The sequence below is a fragment of the Symsagittifera roscoffensis genome, chromosome 9 (assembly GCF_963678635.1).
Source record: "Symsagittifera roscoffensis chromosome 9, txSymRosc1.1, whole genome shotgun sequence".
Lineage (NCBI taxonomy): Eukaryota > Metazoa > Xenacoelomorpha > Acoela > Convolutidae > Symsagittifera > Symsagittifera roscoffensis.
The window spans coordinates 41,640,392-41,667,177 of record NC_087070.1 but is presented as its reverse complement, the minus strand read 5'-3'; the positions used below and the strand labels follow the sequence as shown (position 1 = coordinate 41,667,177).

At 34.5% G+C, this 26,786-nt stretch overlaps 1 protein-coding gene across 1 annotated transcript in view; it reads right to left on the bottom strand.

The window, feature by feature from the left end:
• Nucleotides 1-23,838, bottom strand: part of LOC134854044 (beta-glucuronidase-like) — a 34,604-nt gene extending 10,766 nt beyond the window's left edge. Inside the window, exons 1-8 of the mRNA XM_063870113.1 lie at nt 23,705-23,838; nt 22,623-22,803; nt 18,700-18,903; nt 13,924-14,156; nt 12,827-12,990; nt 8,759-8,964; nt 7,983-8,126; nt 1,449-1,621 (exon numbers count right to left, since the gene is read on the bottom strand). Coding sequence (XP_063726183.1) covers nt 1,449-1,621; nt 7,983-8,126; nt 8,759-8,964; nt 12,827-12,990; nt 13,924-14,156; nt 18,700-18,903; nt 22,623-22,802 — 1,304 coding nt within the window. The 5' untranslated portion in view covers nt 22,803; nt 23,705-23,838. The remainder of the gene's footprint in view (nt 1-1,448; nt 1,622-7,982; nt 8,127-8,758; nt 8,965-12,826; nt 12,991-13,923; nt 14,157-18,699; nt 18,904-22,622; nt 22,804-23,704) is intronic.
• Between the last annotated feature and the right edge of the window lie 2,948 nt (nt 23,839-26,786).

The following is a 26,786-nucleotide window of genomic DNA, read 5'->3' as shown; positions in this document are numbered from 1 at the left end:
ACATGATCTTGAAAATATTCTTGTCAAAAAAAGATTAAATAGCTAAACTTTAATGAAATGAGAACTGGTTGTGTCTGAAAAGTTAATCTAATCTAAGCTATTTTCAAATAACGATCAATTTAGATGAAAACTTATCTAAATTTTTTAACCATCTACAATTGCGAATATACATTTTTTGTCGGCGTACAACGCAATATCTAAAGTAATTGCCACCCGTAGTCTAAACCAAGCATCACACCAAACGAGCAATCGTTCCGGGATTAAACTTTTAGAGACAGCATTTTTCGAACGCTTGTCAAGACTAGTTTTTTTACGTCTCCGAGAGGCTGCAAGAAGACGTCTTTTCTCAGAAAAATTGATAAAATTTCTATTTAAAAATATATGCAAAAAATAAAATAACAGATATTTAGTCTAAATTCGCCAAAGACTATTTGACTGTATGCCATAATACCAGCCCTTTACAACATTTGTTGTTCTGGACAAACCCGATGATGCCGCATCCCTTGACTCTATAAGGAAGGGGAGAATAGCACCTCCGTGGTTAAAGAGTAAGGGGTGTAAACATAGGGGGTTAAATAACGTGGGGTTAAAAATTGAGACACCACAAAACTGATGTCACAGCATATCAAAATTTCTTGTCCGTCTGAATTTTAATTTATACGTCCAAACTTTCAAAACAAAGCCATCTCGTATCTCTTAAGGCAAAAATAGGGTTTATTGGGTTTGAAAAATAAAATTTAGCTGGCATCATCAATCGAAGTATTCCAAAAAGAAAAAAGTAAAAACTAAGACTCTATAATCTTCTTCAATTTCCATTAGTTTAGAGATTGAACAATGCATTCAAAGTTTTTAAAATTATTTAAGACCTAACTTTTCATAAAACCCCGAGATTACAAAACGGCTTTTTGACAAGCTTCGATTTTGATTGGTAAAACTTAACCTTCTTTATCAGATACAGGGTTTGTTCTATAACTAACAAAACTTGTCTCAAGTTAGACGATAAAGATTCATGCAGCGCTTCATGTATGGTCATATATGGTCAAATAGTTTATATGATGAAAAAACCAGTCGATTGGGGAAAAGGATCTTAACAATTAACGCGCACACTAAAGTATAGACCTCCTTGAACAAGGGATGGTGGTGGAGTGGGGGGGGGACTAAGATGGGGAGGCTCTTTTCCAGTTTGACTTGTTTGAAAAATTTGTTCTCCTGTTCATGCTAGCACGTTTTAACGCTGTTTTCTAACATGAAAAGTCATTTCAAAAATACCTTCAAATATTGGATTTCAGAAAAAATCAAAGAGGGGGACTGGAAAAGAGCCGATGGGGAGAAGGGAAATACAAATGGATTGTCCTCGGCAGGACAGTTAACGTTTACTGATAGCTCATCTGCAATTCACAGGAACCACATTTTTAAAAATTAAGTAAGAAGGGCACAGTTGTTCTCACTGAATGCCCACTCCTGGACACTCCCCGATGACCATGATTCCTTGCGAGTCTGCCATCTCCAAGTACTCCTGTGCATAAGGGTAGTGGCTGCTTCTGAATGCATTCGACTGCAGCCATTTCTGGTTCGCGAAGTCTCGTCCAATCAGGGCGTAGTCCAGACCCTTCCCTCTGATCTGCAACAATGTACAACCGGTTGTTAGAAGAATCATTTTAAGGTTACAGCAGAGGAAAACAGGTCTAACCTAGTTGAATACAGTTGCGGAAAATTTTAAATGCAAACCGCAAAAAGGCATGAAACCTAATTCATCCTCACGCCTTGAGTTCTTTTTTAGGCTTGGTGCCCTTTCAATGGTGTGTAAAATTTTTTTGCAAGTTCCATTTTCGAAACGCGATATACTTTTGTCGATAATTCAAACTTTGGCCAAGTACAACAGCAAAGTTATTGACGAATGCTTTGTCTTCAACTACTCATTTTCATGTCGAATGTGATTGTTTTCTCCCAGTCTTCATTTGTTTTTATTGTTCTGACTTTCGAAGAGAGTGAGTAATATTTACGCTTGTGTGGTTTTTTTATTCAGTCAAAAATTCGACTTGTTAACTAAGCGTTTTTGACGGATTTTTTTTAAATCTGAGAGATATTGTTATCCTAAGCTCAAATTTAAAAAGATTTTTCTTGTAATTTTGTAAAGATATGAACATTTTTTGTAAAGTTACGGGCGTTTGAAAATTGCAACTTTTGTCAATTTGGGATAAATAAAGTGCGATTTAATGCGTACTTATAACACGCGTAAGAAATGAATTAATGCGTTCCAAATTGAATTGGGACCAGCAATTTGATTCTATTATCACTTTACAATGGCCTCATGTGCAGTCGGAATAATCAGGGCTTTTCCCTGATATACGAGCAGTCTTGTTGTTCCGACTTTCGAAGAAAACGGAATATTTATGCTCGATGTGGTTTTTTATTCAATAAATTTTCGCCGATCAAATTAATCGTTTCAACAAAATTGTCTTATACCTCATTGAATATATCAACTTCCTGAGTTCAAATTTAAAAAGATATTTTACCTCCGATGTTTTTTCGTAAAGTTCTGTGGTTTGAAAATTGCCGAATTGACCATGTTCTGGACTAAATTATGCGCGCTTTGAAGAATTTATTGATAATAATGAGAGCAACACGGGAATTATTTATGCATAGCGAATTAACAGGAACAAAATCTTCTCAAACTGAATTGAGGCTAGTTAATCGGTTGTATTAATTTTGTACGACTCAAAATTCACACTTGATATTTTCCAAATTTATAGATTTTCATTATTTTTTCTCTAAAACTATTCGATATGCAGTAAGGGACATTCAAAACATTCAGGGCTTTGCTCTGATAAAGGAGCAGTCTTGTCTATTTTTTAATTTCCTTTTTAATTTCTAAGGAAAGATTTTTTGGAAATTGTTTATACCTTTTTTAACAGTATTCCAGCTGACTTAGAACAGTATCCTGATCGTTATCTCCAAAAAAGACATCATTGTATCAGCAGCGCATTGAGCGACTTTGTAATAGTTTGGTAAATGTTGATTAAGATCATTCCTGAATAATTCTAGCAAAAAATGTTTTCAATAAATTGATCCAGCTTTGACTCATGATTTTTAGCCTAATTTTAAGCGATTAAAGCAATTGAGCACCGTTTGCTATATGAAAGTTGACCAAAGTCTAAAAAAACTGATTATACTAAAAAAAATTCTTATTTTTTAGCTGAATTTCAAAATTATCCTGCTATCAATGAAGCGACAAAAATTATAGACGATAGACAACTGACAGTTGAAAACGAGTAAGGAAGGCAAGAGAACAGAAAAAAACTGACTTGTTTTTTAATAAACTTCAGCTTTCGAATTTTGAAGAAAAAATATACGCTCCTAAAGCTGTTTGAATTTCACGAACTCTTTATGATTGATGCTTTTTTGATAAATTCAACCCAATTTGAAAAATTAAATCAAAAGGTAAAATTTTTAATTCACTGCGAAACCTGGTAATTAAATTTCATTTTTGAAATTTTGTTTCTGTGACGTTCGTTTTAATTAAGGAAATGAACTAAACTTAAACAGAAGTCAAAAATTGAACCGCTAAAAGTCAAAAATGAGCATGAACAAATCTTAAGACTTTTCTCAAAAAAAAATTAAAAAATCACGACCTGTATAATAGTTCTCATTACGTTTATTACTCCTTTTATAGAAAAATTAGTTTGTTTTGGACTGATTAATGTGGCGATAACGTTCTGTGCTACTAGCATAGCTATCGGCTACCGGCGTTTTCACCAGGGGCGGATCTAGGATTTTCTTGAGGGGGGGGAGGATTTTCAAAAAAACTTCAAAATTTTTGACGGCCTTTTTTTAGGTCGGCCAAATTGATTTTCCGAGCTCTCCTAAAGCTCTAAAAAGACGCTGTTTTTGCCAAATTCTCTCCGCCGCAGACAAATTTATGAAAAAACAGTTCAAAAAAAGCGTTTTCAGGCACTTTTTGGATTTTTTTTTGACAAAAAAATGCAATTTTTGGCGCGCGCTTCCCCTCATAGTTAGTATATACAAGCTATTCAACTATGAAACCTTTAGGCATTCCAAACTCTTAGAGTGAATTGGTTACCCAAAAGTAAGTTTTTCTTAGCTAGCTATTCAAGCGATGAAAAATTGAAACATTTCAAGAAATAACATTTCAAGAGTGAATCGGTATGAGCGAAATCAAGTTGCTCTTAAACAAATTTTTCAAGATGTGAAACATTAAACAACAAAAGGTTAATTCAGACCAACTCGGTGCGTCAAAACGTGAATTTTTTCTTAAGAAAAATTGAATTTTTGCTATGAAGCTTTGATACATTTCAAGTTTAAAAAAATCGGGTGGAGAAAATTTTAGATTTATCTATTGAAGCCATTCAAGAAATTTTGCAAATATTTCAAAGTGTTTCCTAGAGGGAATCAGTTCGCGAAACTTGTTTTTTTTTTAGCTAGCTACTCAAGCGATAAAACTTTGAATTGTTTCAAGTTGTTCCATAGTGAGAATCTGCTCGCGAAAACGACGTTTTTTAGCTAGCTATTTGAGCGCTGAAAACTTGAAAAAATTCAAGTTTTTACAGAGATCGATTCGGTATGTTCAAAGTCGAAGTAATTCTCAGCAAACTTTTTAAGCTGTGAAACTTTGAACTTTTTTAGGTTAATAGAGACCAAAGCGGTCCGTGAACAATTGATTTTTGCTAAGTAAGCTATTTAATCTAAGCAACAATGAAAGATTTGAAGTTTTTTATAGACCTTACAAATTCTCAAAAAGTAAGTTTTTTCTAGATAAGCTATTCGAGCTATGAAACATATCAACTTAATTCAGGAAGAAAATCAGATAACATAACACTGCAGTTTTGTACTGAAACCACTCGAGTGATGGAATATGGAATTATTAGACTGAATTATTTTGCAAAAACGTGAAGTTTTCCTGTGCAAATTTTTCAAGCAAAGAAACTTTAAATATTTCAATTTATTTCATAGAACAAGTCAGTTTGCAAAAAATTGAGGTTTTTTTTAGTAGGCTATTCAAGCTATTTAAAGTTGATACAATTCAACATTTCAAGTTAATTCATGAAGCTACTCGTATAGCAAAACTTCGATTGTTAATTTAAAGCCAATCAAGCGTTGATTTTTCGAAATATTTCAGGATTTTTTGTAAGCTGAACCAAATCGCAAAAATCCAAGAAGAAAAATCGGACAGCGAAAAGTAAATATATTTTTTGAAGCCAATTAACCGATTGATCTTTGAAATAATTCAAGTTAATTCATGAAGCAAAGCTGATGGCTAAAAGTTGAAGTTTTTTAAACAAACTTTGACATCTTTCAAGCTATTTCATAGACCAGGACAACTCGAGAAATGTTGAAGTTAATCGCAAGCAAGTGATTAGAGCTATGAAAAACTGAAATAAAATTTCAATGGCTCATTACAAGAACTTCAGTTAAATCAATCAGAAAGAAGTGCAAGTAATCTAAAAACGCTATGAAAACTTCAAAAAAAATTTTGTTGTCCAAATGTCTGAAAAACTTAACAAAAAATATAATTCTAGGCGAGCTAATTGAGCGATGATCTTCAAAAAATTCCAAGATACTTCTTAGACAAAAGCGTTTTATGAAAAATTGGTTTTCCCGAGCAAGTTATTCCAGCAAAAAACAAGCAAAATGTTTCGCAAAATTTGAAACTTTTTTCCGAAACAAGCCTTCGAAGCTATGTATTTTTGAAAGGTTTGAAGTTCTTCTCTGCAAGCTATTCCAGCGATGAACTTCAAAAAATTAAATTTATTTTTTTTAGACCAAATCATGTCGCAAAAAATAGACTTCTTTATATGCAAGTTATTCAAGCAAGGAAACTTTAAAAAATAATTCAAGTCGTTCATGGAGCGACCTAGTTTGCGGAAAATTCCAATTTTTCCAAGCTATGAATGAATTCAAGTTATCTAACAGACAGAAACACTTGCTAAAAATAAAAATTTAAGCCAGCTATTAAGCCAGCTATTTAAGCCAGCTATTAAGCTTTGAAACTTTAAGGTTTCAAGTTATTTCATAAAGCGAATCGGATGGCGGACAATTTAAGTGTTTTCTTTTAATGTCATTGAAGTGTTGAAATTATTAAATTAAATTAAAAGTTCAAGTTTTTCTCAACAAGCCATACAAGCTGTGAAACTCTGAAAAACTTATGAAGTTATTTGTAGGCTGAATCGGTTGGTGAAAAAATAAAAAAATGTTTATGCAAGTTTTTGAAGCTGTGTATTTCTGAAATATTTCAAATGATCAAGTAGAGTGAATCGGTTGAAGGAAAAATCAAGTTTTTCCATTGAGGCCATTCAGTTGATGAAGCAATTTAGGATATTTCATAGATTGCATCGGTTGGCAAAAACTTTTCCTATGCTAGCTATTGAAGCAATTAGACGTAGTGTTTCAACACATTTCACGAAACCAATTGGCCAGTTGTTCTTAAGCAAGCTATTCAGGCTACAAAATAAATCAAGTTATTTCATAGACCGAATTGATTTGTAGAAATTTTCAGTTTTTCCAAGCAAGTTTTTTAAGCAAAGAATTATTGCAAGTTATATCATTGACCAAATCGCTTTGTGGAAAGTTAGGTTTTCTAAGCAAGCTATCCAAAGCTATGAAAATTGTAATAATTTCATATACCGAGTCGGTTAGTAAGAACCACAAAGTTTTCTACAGAAGCTATTTAAACTATGAAAATTTGAAAAGTTTCAAGTTATATCATATACATAATCGCTTCGTGGAAATTTAAGTTTTTCTAAGCAAGCTATTCAAGCTTGAGAACTTTAAGATTTCAGGTTAGCTCATAAAGCGAATCGGATGGCGAAAAGTTTTCTTTTAATGTCATTCATGTGCTGAAGGTGTTCAAATTAGTTTTTCGCAAAGTTTTTCTCGACAAGCTTTTCAAGCTATGAAACTTTGCAATATTTTAAATTATTTCACGAACCAAATCGGTTGGTGAAAACCTTAATTTCTTAGCAAGCAGTTCAAGCTATGAAACTTTGAAATATTTCAAGTTATTTTATAGACAGAATCACTTGTGAAAATTTTAAGCTTTTTTAAGCAAGCTACTCAGTTTAAATTATGAAACTTTAAAATATTTCAAGTTATTTTATAGATAGAATCAGTTGCAGTTAAAAAAAAATTTAAGCTACTGAGTCTCGTTGATTCGTTTCTGACTGAAAAGAATCTGTGCACGCATTTGTTTTGAAAATTAAAAGGAGAGGTATAGCTTCCAACTAATTTATTGGACGGTGTCTTAATTTTTTTGAAATAATTATGACTTTGAGACAGTGAAATGGCGTTAAAATTGCAATCGAACTTTCAAAACTTCACTTGAACAGTCAAAAGAGCAAAGTAAAATGATTGCGCTTTTTAGGAGAATTTGTTTGTGCCTTATTTCAAGAGCACATTTAAAAAAGGGGTTTTTAATTCAACAACGATTTGCCGAGTAGTTTTTCAGAGCAAAAAACGCCGAAAAAAAAGGCAACCGCGAACCTTCAAAACAGTATTTCATGTTAGTTCAAATTTGACGTTCAGTATTGTTTCAAAAATTTAATGCGCTGTCCGAAAAATTTATTAAAAGCTATAATGTATAGCCTTGAAGTTGAATCGAGTTCATTTTGCTAAAATAGTTCAGAACTTTTTTCAAAAAAAAATCTAGAAAGTTCTAGACTGAATGATTCTGAGACGTTCTGATTTAAGCTTTTGTAAACGTTGCACTCGATAGCCCATTAAACATTAGGTCTTATGCTGGAAACATGTCATTCATTCAATATATAAGAAAAAATTTAGAAAAAATTTAGGGTCGGCCGGCCAAAAGTGGATTTCTTAAAAAGTACCAAAGGGGGGACCCTTTGAGTCGGCAGGGGGTCGAATCCCTGAAAGAAAAGGGTGTCCGACACCCACCCCCCTTAATCCGCCCCTGGTTTCTACTATTTTTTTCTGTTGGCATGAACACTTGCTACCATGCAATAACTTACGTCAGAGTCTTCGTGTTTGTTGATTCCGGTGAGGTATGTCTTCACTCCATTGATGTAGAGAGAGGTGTTGTCGAGAGAGACATGGCGGAAGCCGAACTTCTGAGTGTACCTGTCCACCACAACACCATCAAGCTCCACGTCCACCTCAATAAAATAATTATCAAACTGGATCTACTTAACAATCTCCCCCCCCCCTTTCAGAAAAAAGGACAGATTGTTAGGTAGATAAGTTAGTCTAATGCAGCAAAACTATAATTCCCACTAGAAGCTCTAGTGCTAACTTACTGTATTTATTTATAGGGGTGGAGATTCTTTTGTAGATACCTAAGGGGAGAGATTGTTAAGTAGATCCATCAAACTATTATCCACGAGGGAAAGCACCGACAAACATGTGGTTCAACTCTCATTGGTCGACTGATTATGGTTAACTCACAAGAATTTTTCAAAAGTGAGCTGGATTCTTGAAAAAAAAATGGTTACTTTGCCATCTTAAAATTTCGTTTTCTCAAAAAATTAAAGGATAGATTTACGTTCACGTTCAAGAAAAGGAGAAAACGATTATGTACGAATGATCTTGAACCATCGACCTTTAGAATGGGAATTGGATAGCTTAGAAGACAGTTCAAATACCGCTCCCGACTTCAGCTTGTCTTTTTGTGGCAACTTTCCCTAGCCCAGCAAAAACGTCTATATCTGAATGTCATCACATTTACTCATATTGCGAATTAGACATTGTTTAAAAGAGAAATCAATAGAAATTCTGGAATTATAGTCACCGTCAGCTCATGAAGGAGTCCATAGTTAGTGTCCATAGTGTATGGCCACCACAGACTTTGAGGGGTCATATTAATCTTCCTTTCAACTCCGTTCTCCAAACCACCCAGATACAGGTAACTGTTTGTCCGGGGGAAGAGAACACCCACTTTGATTTTGGCGGAGGAGGTGTCGTCTCCCATGCACCAGACAGTTAGGAAAAGGTTCCCTGAAACCAAAACAACTGCAAGCTATTTGTTTTTAACATTTGTTCGCTCACTCTTTGTAATGTATTATCAAATATTAGTCTCCGTATCATTTGCCTCCGTGTTTTTGAAGGGGTGTTCTAAGTTTTGAGAGTTTCACGAACATTTTTTTGAATTTCAATGACAGCGTCTCAGAGTTCAACGGTCGAGTCAAACCAAGTGAACCGAAATTGACCGAATAATGGATTGGAAAAGGAAAAGACGACAACAATGAAATGGTTTTTTTGTGGCACCTTTCTCGCCCAGGAGTCGAACTCTGGACCTCGAAAGCACTTGATACGACAACGCGCAATAAAAGATAACTCGCGATATTTTAAAAAACCCGCATTGAAAGACAATTGGCAAGGGAATTACCGCCGAAGTCGCGCCAACGTGTTGCGAGATTGCCAAAAGAGGGTAAGAATTTATACGAAATTTAGAGCAGGACCTCGTGAAGCGGATTATGCCGACATTAATATGATGTTATTAGCAAAAAAAAGTTGATGACTACACACCTCATTAGAATGAACAACATGCATATATTAATTTTTTTATTCGTACTTTCGAAGAAAGTGAAGGAAAACAGATGGTTTTTTCTCCAAACAAATTTCAGTTTTTAACTAGCCAATTTTTGCCGAATATTTTGTATACATTCTGAAATATATTTATGCCCATGCAATGGTGGATCTAAACATTTCTCGAGTATAGGCATCTTGCTATATGTCAAATTGGTATATAACAAGAAAAGATTACATTTTCGTTTTCTATACTTCTTTTTGAAGGCGACCGGAGCTCTCCCAAATTACTCTAAAGACCCAATTGTGAATCTACACTTTTTTTGCGCAGAAAGCGAATTTATGAAAAAACAGGCGAAAAAAGTTTTTTAATGGATTTGATTTAAGAAAATATTAACCAAACAATGCATCTTAAGCCCAGCCCCCCCCAAAAAAAAATTGTGAATTTGTGCATTGGGGGCTTTAGAAAAATTTTAGGGTCGGTCAGACAAACATGGGTATCTTAAAATAGTACAAAATGGGGACCTGTTGGGTCGTCAGACGGTCGAATCCCGAGGAGGAAGCGTCTCCGCCCCGGTTGTGATATTCATTATTACTATTTTATCCAATTTTTTAACCGGTCCCGTCTCACCTTCAACTTATCTAGCGAACTCCGTCAGCGTGAGCAATATCAGTGTTAACCAGGCATTAGATATATACGCGGAGATTTTTAGCAAATTACGCGATGCGGGATGCGGAGTTTTTTCTTTTTTTTAGGCGCTGATTACCCAAAAATTTTGCCTTTATGCGCTAAAATACGCGGAAAAAAAACTGAAATTTTTCAAATTTTATTGCTATTCACGTAAAGAAACAGCAATCATTTGAGTTTTTGGGGGGTCCAGTCTGCGTAGGTCTTCCGTCAGCAGTTTGTTGTAGTACGTGAACACTCTCTCAACAACAGCAGACGAACATACCAGAAACCCGTAGTTGAGTGCAACTTTCGATAATGTTGGCAAATCAACGGACGACCCAATCCAGAAATCTTTCGTTGCTTGAGTAGTTGTTGTCAGTTGTTCCAGTTCTGTTTTTTCCGTAGCTGATTGCAAGTGGAAGTTTCTAGCTAAACTCCGATAACGAACAAACTGGATTTTAGGGATGATTGCTGTCTGTGGACACGATGACAAATCAGGTTTTTCAGACAAAGCCAGCGACTTTCGTGGATTGAAAAATTGAGTTTATTGGGAAAAATTGTTTGCTGGGTGGGTGTGTACCATTCACTTCGTTGAAGTACTTATCAAATTTTTTGCTAGCTCGTTCTGCCGACTCAATTATTTTGCCTTTGAAGTTGTTACTCTTTCCATTGGTGAATGTTTGCGTCATCAAAAACAAAATTTCATCCACTGAATCGTCTATAAACGATTTTTGCGAAACCAGTTCAAACATGATGTTTTCAAGATATCCGTATATTAAACAACTAGACCCAATATTCGACTCGAACAGTTTCAGTGCTTTGATAAACGGTTTTGCACAATTTTTAATATGCGATTTATGCTTCTTTCTTATCTTTGAAACGGGCTTCTTGAGGCTCTGATGTGCGTAGGTTCTTGATCCCGAAGGTCCATTTTCATCGCTTGATTTAGAAAAGGTAGATTCAGATGACATTTATCGGAAACACAAGAATTGTATTAACGCGGAATTGAAATTAGGTCATTTTACGAGCCAGTTATGCAGTTTTGCGTGCCGCGTTTTTATCTTATGCATGGTGTTAACTCAATTTGTTAGAAACAACGTTTGTTTTAAAACACTCAATCACCGTTCAGTTTAGATAAGTCAATAGACTATTTTATTAGCCCCCTCTAAACACACTAATGCATCTTAATATTGAAAAAAAAATAGTTTGAATTTAATTCTACTTCGACAACTATAATTCAAATTGGGATAATTCATGTGCGACATTTTTCGACCTTCTTAACGGCTAGCGGCAAATTAAATCATTCCAAATTGAACAAAGGCTAGCATTTGTACCTATTAAAACGTTAGCAGAGGCAAATTTTCTTTATGCCCTTTAGCAGGTGGGGTATTAAGTTAAGAAATAGAAACTTCAAAAAACTAAATTTTCTCGTTTCTTCCGAAAATTTTAAAACGAGGTTTTTGATGAAAAGCAGCTTTTGATCGAAGTTAGAGGGGAAACCGTCGGCCAATTCAACTCAAAGTTTGCTAATTTATAATACTTGAAATCCTTATAGCAATCTTCCGTCATCACCTGGCTTACAATCAGGGGCGGATCTAGGATTTCCTCGTTTTTTCCCGAGCTCTGCCAAAGCACTAAAAAGATCCTGTTTTGGCCAAATTTTTTTTAAATACAGGCCGAAAAAAAACGCTTTTTTGGGCATTTTTTAGAAATTGTAGACCGAAAAATCGGGTATTTTTTCGGCGCGGGCTCCCCCTTCAAAATTTGTATACATTGGCGCCCCATGGATATCTCAAAATAGTACAAAGGGGGGACCCTTTGGGTCGGCATGGGGTCAAAGTTTGTATATTGACTTTTTTACAAATAAGTATTTAATTTAGAACACCAACCTAAAGCCTGAGAATTTTATTACGTATTATTCCTCTTTGAATATATTACTTTAAACTAGATTCAGTAAACAAAGTCACGGTCCGCTGCAATAGATCAGAAAAACTACCGTAAAAAGAATTCAGTGAGCTAAGTTAAGTCACTGTTCGGGGTAGTAAATCGGTTTAGTGGAGATTTGGATAAAATTAGATGGAATGAAAATTGGTAATTTTCATCTCGCTTATAAAGTCAGTTTTGACAATTGGAGCAATTTCATGCATTTACCCAATCAGGGGACAGACTTTGAAAACCGCATTTTTGAGAAAGCTTCAATCAAAAAGGTTGCAAGTGTTGAAAAAACTGCTTTTTCAAGGACATTCACTTCACTGCTGGGCGGATTTAGGGGGAGGGGGGCGGGGACCTTTTGGTACTTTTTAAGAAATCCATTTTTGGCCGACCGAGCCTAAATTTTTTTGAAAGGCGCCTTTGGCTCCAATATATACTAACTTTGAGGGGGAGCGCGCGCCAAAACAAACGCGATTTTTTTGTCAAAATTTTCCAAAAAATGCCCAAAAACGGCCTTTCTTTTTGACCTGTTTTTTCAACATTTTGCCTATTGTGCAGAAAGTTTGCGTCTTTTTAGTGCTTGAGGAGAGCTCGGAAAATCAATTTGGTCGAACTAAAAAAAAGGTCGTCAAAATTTTCGAAAATTTTTTGAAAATCCTCCCCCCTCGAGAAAATCCTATTGGTGGATTGGATGGAAAAACGCCCGATGAACCTGATTAAATTTCTCACATGTGTCTGTGGCCGTCTGTTTGTCTTCGGACTGGGGCACTGTTTTTATTGTGACGTCATCCACGTGCACCGCGGGAACTGTGAACAACTTCACCGGTCGGTGCAGTCCCGCATAGTTGAAGAAGTCGAATTGCCACGTGACTTCAACATAGCCAGCTGGGTATCTGTTGGTAATATAAAACATAGCCAACAGAGGGTTGAACAAGAGTCAATGAACGCAAGTAAAAAAGAAATTGACTTAATTTTTGAAAAATCTTAACTTTCGTTTTTCGAAGAAAAAAATAGATGCCCTTAAAGCTCTTTGAATTGCTAGAACAATATCTGATTGGCACTTTTTGATAAAACTAACCCAATTTGAGAAAAATGGATTAATAGGTAAGTTTTTTATTTCGCTGGGTAATCTGAAAATTAAATTCCATTTTTGATACTACAAGTCGATCACGTTTTTCGTGACGTTTTAATTTTCGCTGTTCGATAGTGAAATTTTAAGTCTTTTTCTAAAAAAAACGAAAAAAAATCATCACGACCTATATAGAAGTCTGAAAAATACTCATCGACTCTTAAACATTAGGGCGGTAAATTGCAATGTCCACAAAAATTTTCTCTTATTACAATAGGGGCACGAATTTTAAACTCCCCTCTAAAGTATAACTACCTCGCCGTCAGAAGATTTTTTGTATCACTAGCTTACAACGTTCATATCTGGCCAGCTAAGCCTATAACTTTTCGGCTCCTTCTAATTATGGACCTCCAGCAAATTATGGTTTTTCCCTTGTTAACATTAAATCCAATGAGTAACCAAAATTCAAAAATCCAATAAAACAGCTATCGCAACTTAAAAATAATTGAGACGTATTAAAGGGCTCTTTAAATTTTTTCAATTCCCTAAAAAAGTCAAATGAATTCCAATCCAAAAACCAAAACCACCTTCTCCTTCCCGAAAAAAACCCCATATATCTTGATGAGGGGGAATTTTTAAGGCGACTCCAACTTCTAGCGAACAGCAAATACCCAACCACAGTTGTTTCCAGTAGAGAACTTAAAATTTATTCGAAAAAGACTTGATTTTTGAGTTGATCTTGAAATTGAACGCTTACATGTACTGACTGGTGTTTTGCTTGTAATTATATGCAGAGGGCGGCACAGTGGTGGCATTCAAAGTGTTGTTCAAGGCCACTGTCAATCTGTTCATGTACTCACTCGGTCCCCCTCCCCCTCCACCTCGGTGGGAGGTGCCTGGATTGGATGGAGTGAGGAGGTGTGGTCCTATTTCGGCCTCGAAGGGAAGGTGTCCCACTGAATGCTCGGTCAGATACTCGCCGTTGATGAACTAAACAAGAAAATACTTTTTTAGTTAATCAGCCAGAAGCCCAGCCCGAAGGGGTTATATGTTTAAGTCTATGGCTATCTAACAGAAGCTCACCTTGTAAATTGCAAATTAAATGCAGCGCACACGCAATTTGAACACGCAATTATATGATTGCTGGGCACCAGAACTACCGATGCTGTTCTCCCCACATTTACTTTCTCCCTCCTACCTTTAGTATTGTTCACAACGTTCACAAATCAACTGTATTCTTTGAATCAAAAAAAAATTTTTCTGCAATTAGTCGAAAATTAACCAAAAGATTTTTTTGCATGTTTTCGCAAAAACAGATCTGCTGAGTTTTTGACAGATTGAAATCTCTTTATTGTTTTAGGAGACAATATGTTTTTTGAAACAATATATTCTGGTCATGAAAACTTTAGAACTATCAAAATTCTTATTTTTTGATAGTTTTATGGTTTTTGTATAAGCATTGAGCAATTATTAAATATATTACTGAAAAATTTGTCGCCAAAAATGCTTATCATCTGAAAAGTACTGAAATTCTTAGCTGAAACTTTAAGAGTTATTTTTTGAAATTCTGAGCTCAAACTTTAAGAGTTATTCTTTTTGTGACCAATTTTTGTAACGATACGGTGGTTCGAAAATTTTGTGGTTCGAAAGTTTTTGGCAATTTGAGATAATAAAGGCAAAAATAATATAATTCAAGCAATTACAACTATTATAAAATGAAGTGAAGGGGGAGACAATTCTTATGGCGGAACGACCGAATAATTAAAAAAAACCTTAACTAATCAATCTTTGGACGTTCCTATTGGCTACATGACTTTTGAGTTTTACCAATAATATTATTAACAGAAAATGAAATATAGCAGCACAGTAAAATTTTGTTGCAGAATTCGAGCAGATATACGAAAAAATTCGACCTATCTCTGACTCGGTTTTTCCAAAAGGCGACTTCGATTTAGAAATAGTGGAAGGTTCATGTATCTGCTTATATTCTAATCAATCAACATTAAAGGTCGTGTCCTGGATTTTCTCGCTTTCTATGAGATTTTCGCGATTACTTTGAGAATTATTGAGACTCAAATCTGATTGGCAGGAAATAACTAAAAACTTTTTTCCGGCATTCTGTCCCTTCATCATGAAGGACGCCACCGAAGTTAGGCAAACAATCTGTTTTTATAATAGTGTTACCAGACTCAAAACATATCACTGTGTACTTTACATAGCCGTTAGGGGGATAAAACAAAGAAATGAAAAGAAAACGCTTTTTCGATTGTTTTAATCAACTTTTTTTAAATCAAATTTAACTCGATTTTATACGACAATCAGAAAATTCAGGACTTTGCCCTATTATCTGTCCTTTCGCCTTTTTTTTAGCAATTAAGCAATAAAACTTCAGACTTGTGAAGCATAGCTTAAGCCAATCAGCTTTAACGGTCCATTTCGTCATCTTTTCAATCCCAATCAAATAGCCGCTGAGGGGCTATGCTGTTAATTAGTATTATTCGGTGAACCCCGCACTTCCGCTATAGCTCATAGCTTAAGAAGAGTTTTCACCTTTTTAGTTGATCAAACTTCAGTTTCGAGAGTTTTTATTCAGTTGCGTATTTCATCAGTGTACTTAAACTGCTATCCCATATATGTGCAGCACAACAAAAAATTGACGGACAGACTGACCGCCGCAAGTGTATTATCAGTCATTCAAAAAATTTTGCCGAAAACTGAAGGCTCGTTCCATAAAAATGATAATTTTTGAGGCAACTAGATTGAGTGATTTCATTTTAAAACTTGGTTAAAACTTCATTCCATGTGGAAAAACAAGTTTGACAAAAACAAAAAAAGATTTAAGATAGAAACAATGTAGCGGCAATCTGGTGACACAAATGAACAATGGTATCAACTCCTGGAAATTGTGATTGCCTTTCAGTTTTTTCAGATTGTTGGGAGAAAATTTCAGTGTTAAATTTTCATTGTAAACGCATATTTGTGCATATTTGTGCGTTTTATGCCTCATTTTTCCATTGTTTTTTTAAACATTTCTTTTCATGCAGTATCCAGAACAATATCTATGCAACATACAAATTACGCACAGCAAAGCCTAATTTACACCAATTAGCTTTAACAGTCCAGTTTAGCATCCTTTAAACCTCAATGAATCAGATGCTGAGACGTTGTGAATTATAGTTAAATAATGACTTCTCTCATAAGCGCGATTACGTCAAACAAAGTTTCACAATTTCAGTTAAACAAATTTTTTATTACGAATGTCATTCAGTTTCAAAGGTACAAGGAAAGTTCAAGGCCATCTCTAATAAACTCGACAAAATTTTAAACGCAAATTTATATTCTGATATTTTTGTGCAAGCACACCAAAATAAATGTAACATCTTGAGCGCCGCTATTTTTGAGTTAGTACTTAGTGTTTAAGCAAAAAAAACACTCGTTTTATTCTACTCGATTGGGTTTCCGAGTTGCCCAATGTAGAAGATAATGCGCAACTGTACAATTTCTTATATATTTTGTATGAAAGACGACATTTATCCTTTGCCCATAACTTTTTTCGAATAACCTCAAAATATAGTTCTACTGTTAAAATTACTAAAAAACTTATTTATAACACTTACGGATGCTGCTGGGAAGTATTAGAAATTGGTGGCCATACAAACGATGAATTGCAGCATATGCATTGAAAACAAAGCCCGCCTTTTAAATTAATCGATAAAAGTTACAGTTTGAAAAATCATTTAATATTAACTTCGTAAATTTTTCAATGAAAAAAGTAATTAAATTTATAGGTCAAAAATAAGGGAAAAGTTCAAAGAAATGTTCGTCGTTACGAGTTTTCCCGGGTCGATATTTCGAACTCATGTGAAATTTTGACGGAAAACCCCCTGATCGAGCAGGTATTACAGTTGATTACGAAGTCAAAACAAAGTCAAATAATAATCCGAAACACTAAACCGAAACAATAAACCGAACACTAAACCGTCGAACACTCAACCAAAACAATTAGTCAAACACAAACTCGGAATCTGAAGTTGAATACAAAGCCAAAAATATAAAGATGAACACAAAGTCGAAACATAAAATTGAGTTAATTGAAACTCAAGGTCAAATTTGGCTCAAGGCAAGACTTTTAGCAACTATTACTCGAAATTTTTGTTTTACGGTAAACCAGAAAGACGAGGAGTTTACTTCAAAAACTTAAAATAGAAGGGTTCCCACGGTAGAAACATACTAATTTGTGAAAATTTTCATATAAGTTTTGTGAAACATATAAGTTTTGTGACAATTTTCAGAATATTTTTTTACTATAACATTTATTTTACAATTTAATTTAAAACGCCACGTTTGATTGCGCAGCTTGAAGCTTGATGCTATATGAAAATTTCCCATTCCAGTAACTGTAGTCCTTTTGATCTGGTCAAATGTTGACACAAAATTTTATGCGAAAAGTATAAACTTTAAACTTTGATTAAATTGCTTGGTTGAACTTTGTCGAAACATATATTCTTGCGAGTTCGGTCAAACTACTTTGCTCGGTCGAACTGGGTCGAAATGTTTTTCCTAGGTCGAACACGTTTGAAGCCATTTTCATCAGTCGAACATAATTGAAAAACAAATGATTTGTTTCGAGTCGGTCAAAACTCGAAACATCTATTCATCACTCGATATCTATTCTCAAAAATTACCATCTGATCAAAAAATTCTGGGTTTAATCATCTTGTACCTCAACTGCGTACTTGATCATCATTTTGTTTCTCAACTGCGTGCTTAATTTAATTACACGTAAATTTTTTTGGGGTTTTACTCGTTACAAGCACGATTAGCCTTGAGTGTCATTGTTGTTTTATATCGCCCGTACTCACAATAGTTGAGCTCTTCGAGCATTTTTTTTCAACTTGGGTCAAATTTTGTTTTAAAAAAATGGTCTGAACAAAATGTGCTCAGAGTTTTAAAGTAACTTGGTGCAATTTTTGTGAGAAATTCGGGACCAAAATTTCAAAGCAAAAACAGATCATTTTTGGCTTTTTTGATCAATAAAAAATTACTACGCCAATATTAACAAGTCAATTGTTGTACGGATTATATCGAAGTAAGCTTCCTGCCAAGCCCAACAAAAAAATCACCTCCAAAATTTTGTTGAAATTGATTTATCTTTGTTTGATAAAAAGTGTCATTTTTACTGAATAAACAAACCTTTTCTTAAAACAATTTTTAAACGTGTTGCACAAATTTTGTGGAGGAAAAACATTTCCTGGGCTACGTAAGATGCTTACTTGGATATAAAGCGTAGCTTTGATGTAATTTTTGATTAATTAAAAAAGCCAAAAATGATCCGTTTTTGGGGAAAAAAGTTTGGTCACAATGTTTCCAAAACAAATTGAATCTATTTACTCTGGTAAAATTCGAAGTAAATTTGTGGCCATTTTTTTTCACCTAAATTTAACTCAATATGAGAAAAATGAGTTTTAAATGTCAAAATTTTTGCGATTTGTCGGAATAATTTAAATGAGCACTGTATAGTTGTGGTACTTACGACCATGGCGTAATAGTGTGCACTTTCGAATCGCACATAAATCTGCCTCTCAGATGAGTCATAGCCCCCACTTGAGTTCAGCCACAGGGTGGGGGTGGGGAAGAAGGTCTCATACCACACCCACCCCAAGTGGTCTCTTAGTCTGGCATCTGTGGTGATGTCGTTGAAGGAGGAGGGCACTGGCATCTGTATCACTTCACCGTACTAAATAGAAAACCGAGTATTTTTATTACCAGTCAACAAAAGAGGCGCTAAGTTCTGAACGGATCTCCCAGGGGCAAATTCAAAATTTTTCGATGAGGAGGCGCGGATTTTCGAATATTTTGATGACCTTTTTTTTAAATCATTCGAAAATACCAAAAAATTCTCTTAAAACAACATAATGACCCTATTTAAACAAATTTTTTGCCCCGTTTTGGGGTGGTTATTGGAAGGTTTTGCGTTTCCTGTTAACGCGCACTCCCTTTTCAGAAAAACTTTAGACTCGGTCGGACAAAAGTTGGTTACGAAATTTGGCTGGTGAAGGGTCAAATCCCTGAAAATGCTGAGTAGGTCCTGGGATTCGACAGGTAGAGACCTTAAGAACTTCGGCTCGTTTCCACTTTCCCATCCGGTCTTACAATTTTTTTCACACCACAATTTGCACGGAGAAGAAGTTGATAGAATTTATTCAATTGTTCACACTAACTTGTTTTAAAACAAGTTAAGTCAAACTTAAAAGCATTTTAGAGAATATATTTCCGGAAAAATCAAAAGGATGAAATGAAGAAAAGCCGCCTCGTCACCACCGCTTTTTTTTATATCTTTGACCACTGAGAAAGGGGAGGAACACTGTTTTCGGTTGTTGAAGTTTTTTTTTCGATTTTTTGAAGCGAAAAAGGGCACCAGAATAAATTGCTAGAACGTTTCAAATGCTGTGTTATAATAAAACCTTTCGACTAGGATTCGAACGACAACAAAAAATTCCAAAAATTTGTTTTTGTAAAGAAAACCTGCTTAAAGTTTTTGTTTTTCAGTTTCATTTTAGCCTTTAAACCAAAAATTAGGTTTTACGATAGGCAACGCTTTTGTTTAACTCGCAAAAAACTTTGTTTTAATCCAAAAAAATCGTAATCAAAAATTCATTTAGTGCTTTCTTTTCAGAAATTTTTTTCGAAAATTTGCAGAAACTTATCTGTAAAAAGATTCATTTTGTCAGTCATTTTTAGAGAACAGATTACGCCGAGGTTCTACGCTTTCATCTTGTTTCTCTCATCGAACATAGCTGAGAAACTATTGCTTATGTTTTACCTTCAAAGGCAAGCTTTAGTCTAAAAAATTTGATTGGTAGAATTTAAACGTGAGTTACAATGTTTGAATTAACAAAAAAAATCAATTGGATTCAATTTTAATTGATCTTACTTATCGTATTGAAGACGTTTTTTAAGCATCATGGATATTTCACAGCAGAATAATCATATCATCAATCAGGTTATGGATAAGACCGTGAGAGAGGCGTTGCTGCTGATGGCAAACAACTTGGTATCTGACAAGAGTGAACTTCAGAAAAAGTGAGCGACTTGCAAACTACTTGTTCTAAAATTAAAGAGCGGTTTAGCGCTCAGGAACGATAAACAATTAAGGTTTCAATTCTAATCGAAAATCTTTTTTTATGTGAGAAAGTATTCGGTTGAATTTTACAAAAATAAAAACAAAGTTCTTGGTGGTTTGCCTAATTTTTTTGGAGACTTGGGATACACTATTGTTACGGAGAATTGATTTTATAACAATCTACTCCATATAATAATCTCTACGGTTATTGTCAAACTTGTCAGGTAGGTGGACAGGTTTTACGAGTTACGACAAAATTTGAATGAAAAAGCAACAAAATGAATGAGAAAAAAATACACCTGAACGATTTTGTGTAAAAACGACCGTGGGCATGTTCGATATGAAAATGTGGACCATGTGGACTATTTAAAAACTATGGGAAATCCAATCAAAATTTAACCGAGGGCTAATAGGGCGACAAGTGCTAAACTTCATGCATCCGAAAAGCAATTGAAGAGAAAACAATGAAATTGTATGCTAGTGTCACTTCCGAAGGTTAAAAAAACGCAGAAAAGTGAAGCATGCAAACTCTAATGAATTCTAGTTTGTGGAGAGTCGAGCAATCCCTCAAAAATGAAATTTTGAGTTAGGGACCTCAATGTAGCTAGTAAATTTTCATCGATTGAATGAGCAAAAATGTTGGCATTACAGAAAATAAACTAGTCCTTGTTGGCAATGGTTTTTTTTTTCTTATTACCTAGTTTTGTTTTCATCCACAGACAACTGAAATTTTTGAAATTTCCGAGAAGCGAACGAGTTCTTCTTTTGTTTTTTTCTGTCTCAAATAATTTTGAATTAAGGAAACAAAAAACATACTAAAATGCAGGAAACAAACCAAAAACACGGTGCAAAAACACAATAAAATAACAATTTTTTTTCTTAGTTTTCTGATAATTAAACGTATTTTAAAAGCAATTGTTAGCAAAAAAAGCCAATAAAAGTTAAAAAAAATTGAAAGTGAGGTTAGTTGAGGTTCTCAGCAAATTTTTTTTTTCAATAGTGTTTTTTCTCTCATTCATTTTTTCACTTTTAGTTCGAAAAAAAGTTAAGGCAGCTGAAGCCTATTTTTTTCTCAAAAGATTTGCATCTAATTTCGTATTTTTTTTCCTGTGAAATTGTTGAATTAGTTTTCATGATTGTAAGGGAGACTTTTGACAATTAATTTTGTCCAAAACATTTTCTTTTCCTGGTTGCAATTTTGATCAACTGGAATGAAAACTGTCTAAGCTAAATAAAGTTCCCAATTTGCGACAAACCATAAGCAGACAACCCATAGTCCGATCATTTTTTGATTATAAACACTTTAAGTTTTAAAAAAAAAACAGGTGCTGACCGGATTCGATCGTAATCCTTGAGTCGTCCACTAATACATTTTGTACCCAGTAGTTAAATTTGATTAAGTTTGGTAGCAGCGCAATTGAATGGTGCGGAAATTATTCAGTGATTTTTTTTTAAAAAAAAGGGTATACTCCAGTTTGACAACGATTGCTCATCGCAAGCGCAAACAGCATTACAAATTATACTGATAGTTTTTTTTTCAAAATTTTTTTTTTTTCAGATATCCAGAACATTGCTTATGGAACACGACACTTGTTAATCTGAAGGAATCATGGTCTGATTTAGCCCCCAATTAAAAATTTTGATGTTACCAGGGCTCTAAGGGAGGGGGCACAGTTAAAAAAAGGCAGTAGTCGCTAAGTAATCAATTTCAAGTTTTGTAGTTGAACCGGCTGGTAGGTGCTATGAATAGCTAATTTTCAGAACTTTTTACATGAAAAACAGTTTTTTCAATAAATTCATGATAATAAACAAAAAAATTATCTGCACTCGAGTTAGAACCGGATTGCGACCAAGCCGACAGAATATAAACGATTAAACCATAGGCCAAAAATGCATTCTTTTCCGGGAAAAACTTTCAATTCCATACATACTGAAAAAAAGGTCCGGGCTAGACTCGAACCCCAGACCTCAGAAATAGAGCGTGAAATTTACTATTCCTTCTAAACTTACCATTCTGTGAACGATGTTGTTTACGAGGAAAAGCCTAGTCTTCGTTTACAGTACCATTGCTGATTGCAAATTGTGATCATAATTGGGAAAACGAACTTTGATTTGAAAACTATTACCAATTCATGAAATGAGCAGATTTAAAACAATTACTTGAGCTAAACTCTATTTTGATGGGAAGATTCCATTCTGTCTCACTTGTACAGGAGGTACATCAAAAGTTCTTTAAACTTATGAGTTGAAGCGAAGAACACTTCCGCTCTTTGTCTAACTGCTCATTTTTCTTCTAAAAGCTCATTTTCAGCTTGAATAGAGAAAGTACTTACAGTTTCCAGCGGTTTCAGCCACCATTTTTCATTCACACTTTCAGCGCTATAATCTGGCAGAAAATCCCAGAATCCATCCAGGGTTTTAAACTGTCGCGAGGCAGAATCGATCACCTTCAGGAGAGCTACACTTTCTCGGATGAAAAAGAATATCAACAAAAGTAGCAAAGCAATCTTCATACTTTTGAATCATCACTCTTTTTCTTGTTCTTCCCACGTTAGGTTGCAAATCATTTTGAATCAAATCAGCTCGTTTTTTTTGTAATATTTGGCTGACACAAAACATCTAATTTTAGCACACTTTACTTCATAAAAGCCTGTTAGGTGAAACTTTATTAAACGAAAACCCTTGATTTACTCATTTTTTACATTTCGTGAAACCATAAAAATAGTTTCATGTTTCAGCACCAAAAAGACTTACAATTAAATAATAATTTAACGCTGACATGTTTTTTCACTTGTTTGTCTATAGTTTCCTACTTTTCCATTTGATTTCAAAAAACGAACAAGACTGCTCGTATCAGGGCGAAGCCCTGAATGTTCCGACTGCCTTTTAAGGTTTTATGGAGCAGTAATAACATTAAAAAATTAAATGTAATAAAATTTTAAAAAAATTGTATTTTTAAATTTGAAATTTTTTATGAAAATCATCCCCCCACGCGCCATTTAAAGTACAAAAAGATAGATTTAGCTCCTTGTAACCAATCAATTATGGCAAATAAGCTTCTTTTAACCAATTTGGAACGATTTTAAGACGAATTAACTCTCCGCTTACGCGTTAATAGCGCGAAATATATCGCTCGTTAATTGTCCCAAATTGGCCAAAATGACAATCTTTAAACCCCCATAAATTTACGATAAATGATCACAGGTGAAATATTTTTTCAAATCGGAGCTCAGGACAACAATACCTTTTGAATGATAAAAAAAAATTCCGTCAAAAATGGATAGTTAAAAAGTCGAAATTTGTCTGAAGAAAAAAAAACCCACCCCGAGCACAAATATTCCGTTACTTTCGTATCGAAAGTCGGAACAAAAAAATACCAGCTCGGAGAGTAATAAGAACAAGAAAAAATCCGAACGTTCTACAGCACTCTGTTAAGAAAATGATGTCTCATTTTAATTATAACTTTAGAAACATAGAAAATTCATGAGCAAATAAAGTATATTAGTTGGATCAGATAAGAAACTACAGAATATACGAAAGCGAAACACTCGGTGAAGATCAGTGTGAAACACACCTGAATAAAACTAGTTAATAGATTAAAGCTATATCTCATTTTGACAGCTTTCTCATCCCGCCTTAGTATAACAAATGTAAATGTTTTCAGGCTCATTTGGGATTCATGACTGTTAGGTTAATAGCATTTGTAATCAATGAAGAACTAAGCGAAGAGATTGGAACACAGAGGCGATGCGTAGCTTCGCATCACTTGCGATACACCACAAACATTAGAAAAACAACTTGAGTCGAATTTTTTTTTAAATGGGGAAAAAACTAGGCGAACCAAAATTTTCGTAGATCTCGATAAAAAACAACTAGGGGCCCAGCTAAAGCTGGCGGTACGTGCTTAATTTTGAATGAATTTGCTAACTGATGCAGCACGAAAATTTTGATTTCAAAAACTGGACTTTGCCCAAAACCGTAATGGTTTCTCAAGAAAAAAATTGAGAAGTATAAAGTTTTGAGATAATCAATTTTCCCAAGAAGATATCATTTCTCCTACAAAAAATTAAAAGTCGACGCTTCTGCAGGATCAATTACCGAAACCAGTTTTTTTCAATTGAGCTTTTCATCACAGATTTGATTTACTCTCTTTTCATCAGAGAGTAAATCTTAGGAATATTCAAAATATTTCTAAAAACGGTCAAAATTCTAAGAAACGGTCGAAAGACTTTCTAAATTCGTAACTTTTTTTCTGCCAAGGCAGGTTGTGGCCGCTTAAGCAGAGACGATTCCCAAAACGGGGTTTCTCAATTGAACACAACCTGAGAATTGACACAAAAACTTTCGCGTAAATTTCCAAAAAACGGTCAAAGTTTTAAAACTTTGACTTGTTTGAAAGCCATAATTTTTTTCCGCCATAACTTGGGCGAATTCAATTAAAATCATAGTCTTTAAATAACCCGTTGTTTCGATAAAGCCTATGATATCAGATTTTGCAAGAGAGTTATTGAGAAAAGCCCAAAAAACGGTCAACAAATCAAACACTTCACATTTCCGAGGACCAAAGTTTTCTGTGTGAAAACATAGGGCGTAGCCGCTTATGTAGAAGCAATTCACGCAACCCGTAATTTCGATGGGACCCAAATTGTCAGATTTGGGAGGGTAGTTTTCGAGAATATAAAACAAAAACTTTCAAAAAAACGGTCAAAAAATCCGAGGGCCATAATTTTTGGTTTTGAAAACTTGCGCTTAGTCAAAGAAGCTGATGAATTTCTAAGAGCGCATTCTTTGACTTTGACCCAAAATCTCAGATAAGCCAGGGAAGTATTCGAGAGTATTCAAAAAATGGTCAAAAAATCTAAATTTTACTTTTTCAGGGCGATAACTTTTTATGTAAAAACAATTTGCGAGTGGCTGCTAAAGCAGGGAAGTTTTTCATTTCATGTTATCTCCCTTGAACCCACAATATCAGATTTGAGAGGCTAGTTTTCGAAAAAAAGTCAAAAAGAGTCACAAAACGGTCAGAAATCAAAAAATTGAATATTCCGAAGGCCATAACTTTGTGTAAAAAAAAATTGGGCGTAGACGCATATACAGAGAGCTTTTCAAAATTATTTTATTCTTTGAAACCAAAAACCAAAGATTTAAGAGGCTTACTTTTTGACAAAATAAAATAAAAACTAAAAATATGGGTCAAATATCCCGCACAGACTTTTTCTAAGGCTGTACACAGATGGGTGGAGTATAAAGAAACTCTAGGGGAGTATGCAGGCGCACAGGGGAGTAAGCGGGCTTTTTCTTGACAACCCTTTTTCAAAAACCAGTAGAATTTTCTGAGAAACACTAAACTTTTTTCCAATAAAATTGGAAATAATTTTCAATTAGGAAAAAAGTAAATTTCAACAAACCGAAAGGTAAACATACAACCAAAAGTGCGGATGGGGAGCGTTAGATTCGTGTTCCCTTGATACGATCTAGAAATTAGGTCAATAAGCCGATAAAAAAATGGGCCGAAATATTTTGGGCCATGGATTTTTCATAGCGAAACAAAAAAAAAACAAAGAAGAAATACGATGTCAAGGTAGGTAAAATTACATTTTCTAGGACAAAATCAAACAAAAAGCAACATAAAAGAAAAACGCGCGCAGCAAAAAACGCTTTCGTGATGCCACAACGAAGCCGACAACAGAAAAGCAGGCAATTAAAAGGCCCACAACTTTTTTTTGAAACAGATTATTTCCCGTTCGAAAAAAAAACAGATCCTGGTCAGATTCAAACCCAGGACCTTTGCCGTCCAAAGCATATTAGTTATTTCCAAGTTAAATTGGCTGGAACGTATAGAAGTTTCAATTCATTACGAACCAAGCAACAAATGATTCTGTTGAACAAGTTGTTAACCCGAAAATAGTCTATACTCCTGTTTGATAACGCTTGCCAATCGCGATCGCATCTCTTCAACTATATCCCATAGGTTACCTAGTAACCAATATACCCCTATAAAAAAAAATCAACGATTAAGCAAAACAGAGTTAATTCAAGACCGAATGGGAACGAACCTGGAAATTGTTGAGGTACGATAATAAAGCAAATAAGATTTTTAAGAAGCTTTCTCAAGGCAAAAAAGTCTAGTTCTCGATTTTTTAAAAATAATCCTTCCCCCACACGCTATGTAAAATATACTTTGCACTAACTGAAGTATTGAATAGTTCAAATAGCAGGCCTCAATTCAATTTGGAACAACTTTTAGGAGGGATTAAATATCATCTTACGCGTTAAAAACGCAAAATATATCGCGTGAAATTTGTCCCAAACTGGCAACCTGTCAACCCTAATAACTTTAACTCAAAATAAGAACAGATTAAAAAATCTTTCTATATTTGAGTTCAAGACAGCATTGTTTTTCGGATGATATAAAAATTTGTCAAAAATGGCTAGTTAAGAAGATTATCTGGAGAAAAAAAATACCCCGGGCACAAATATTTCTTCATTTTCTTTGA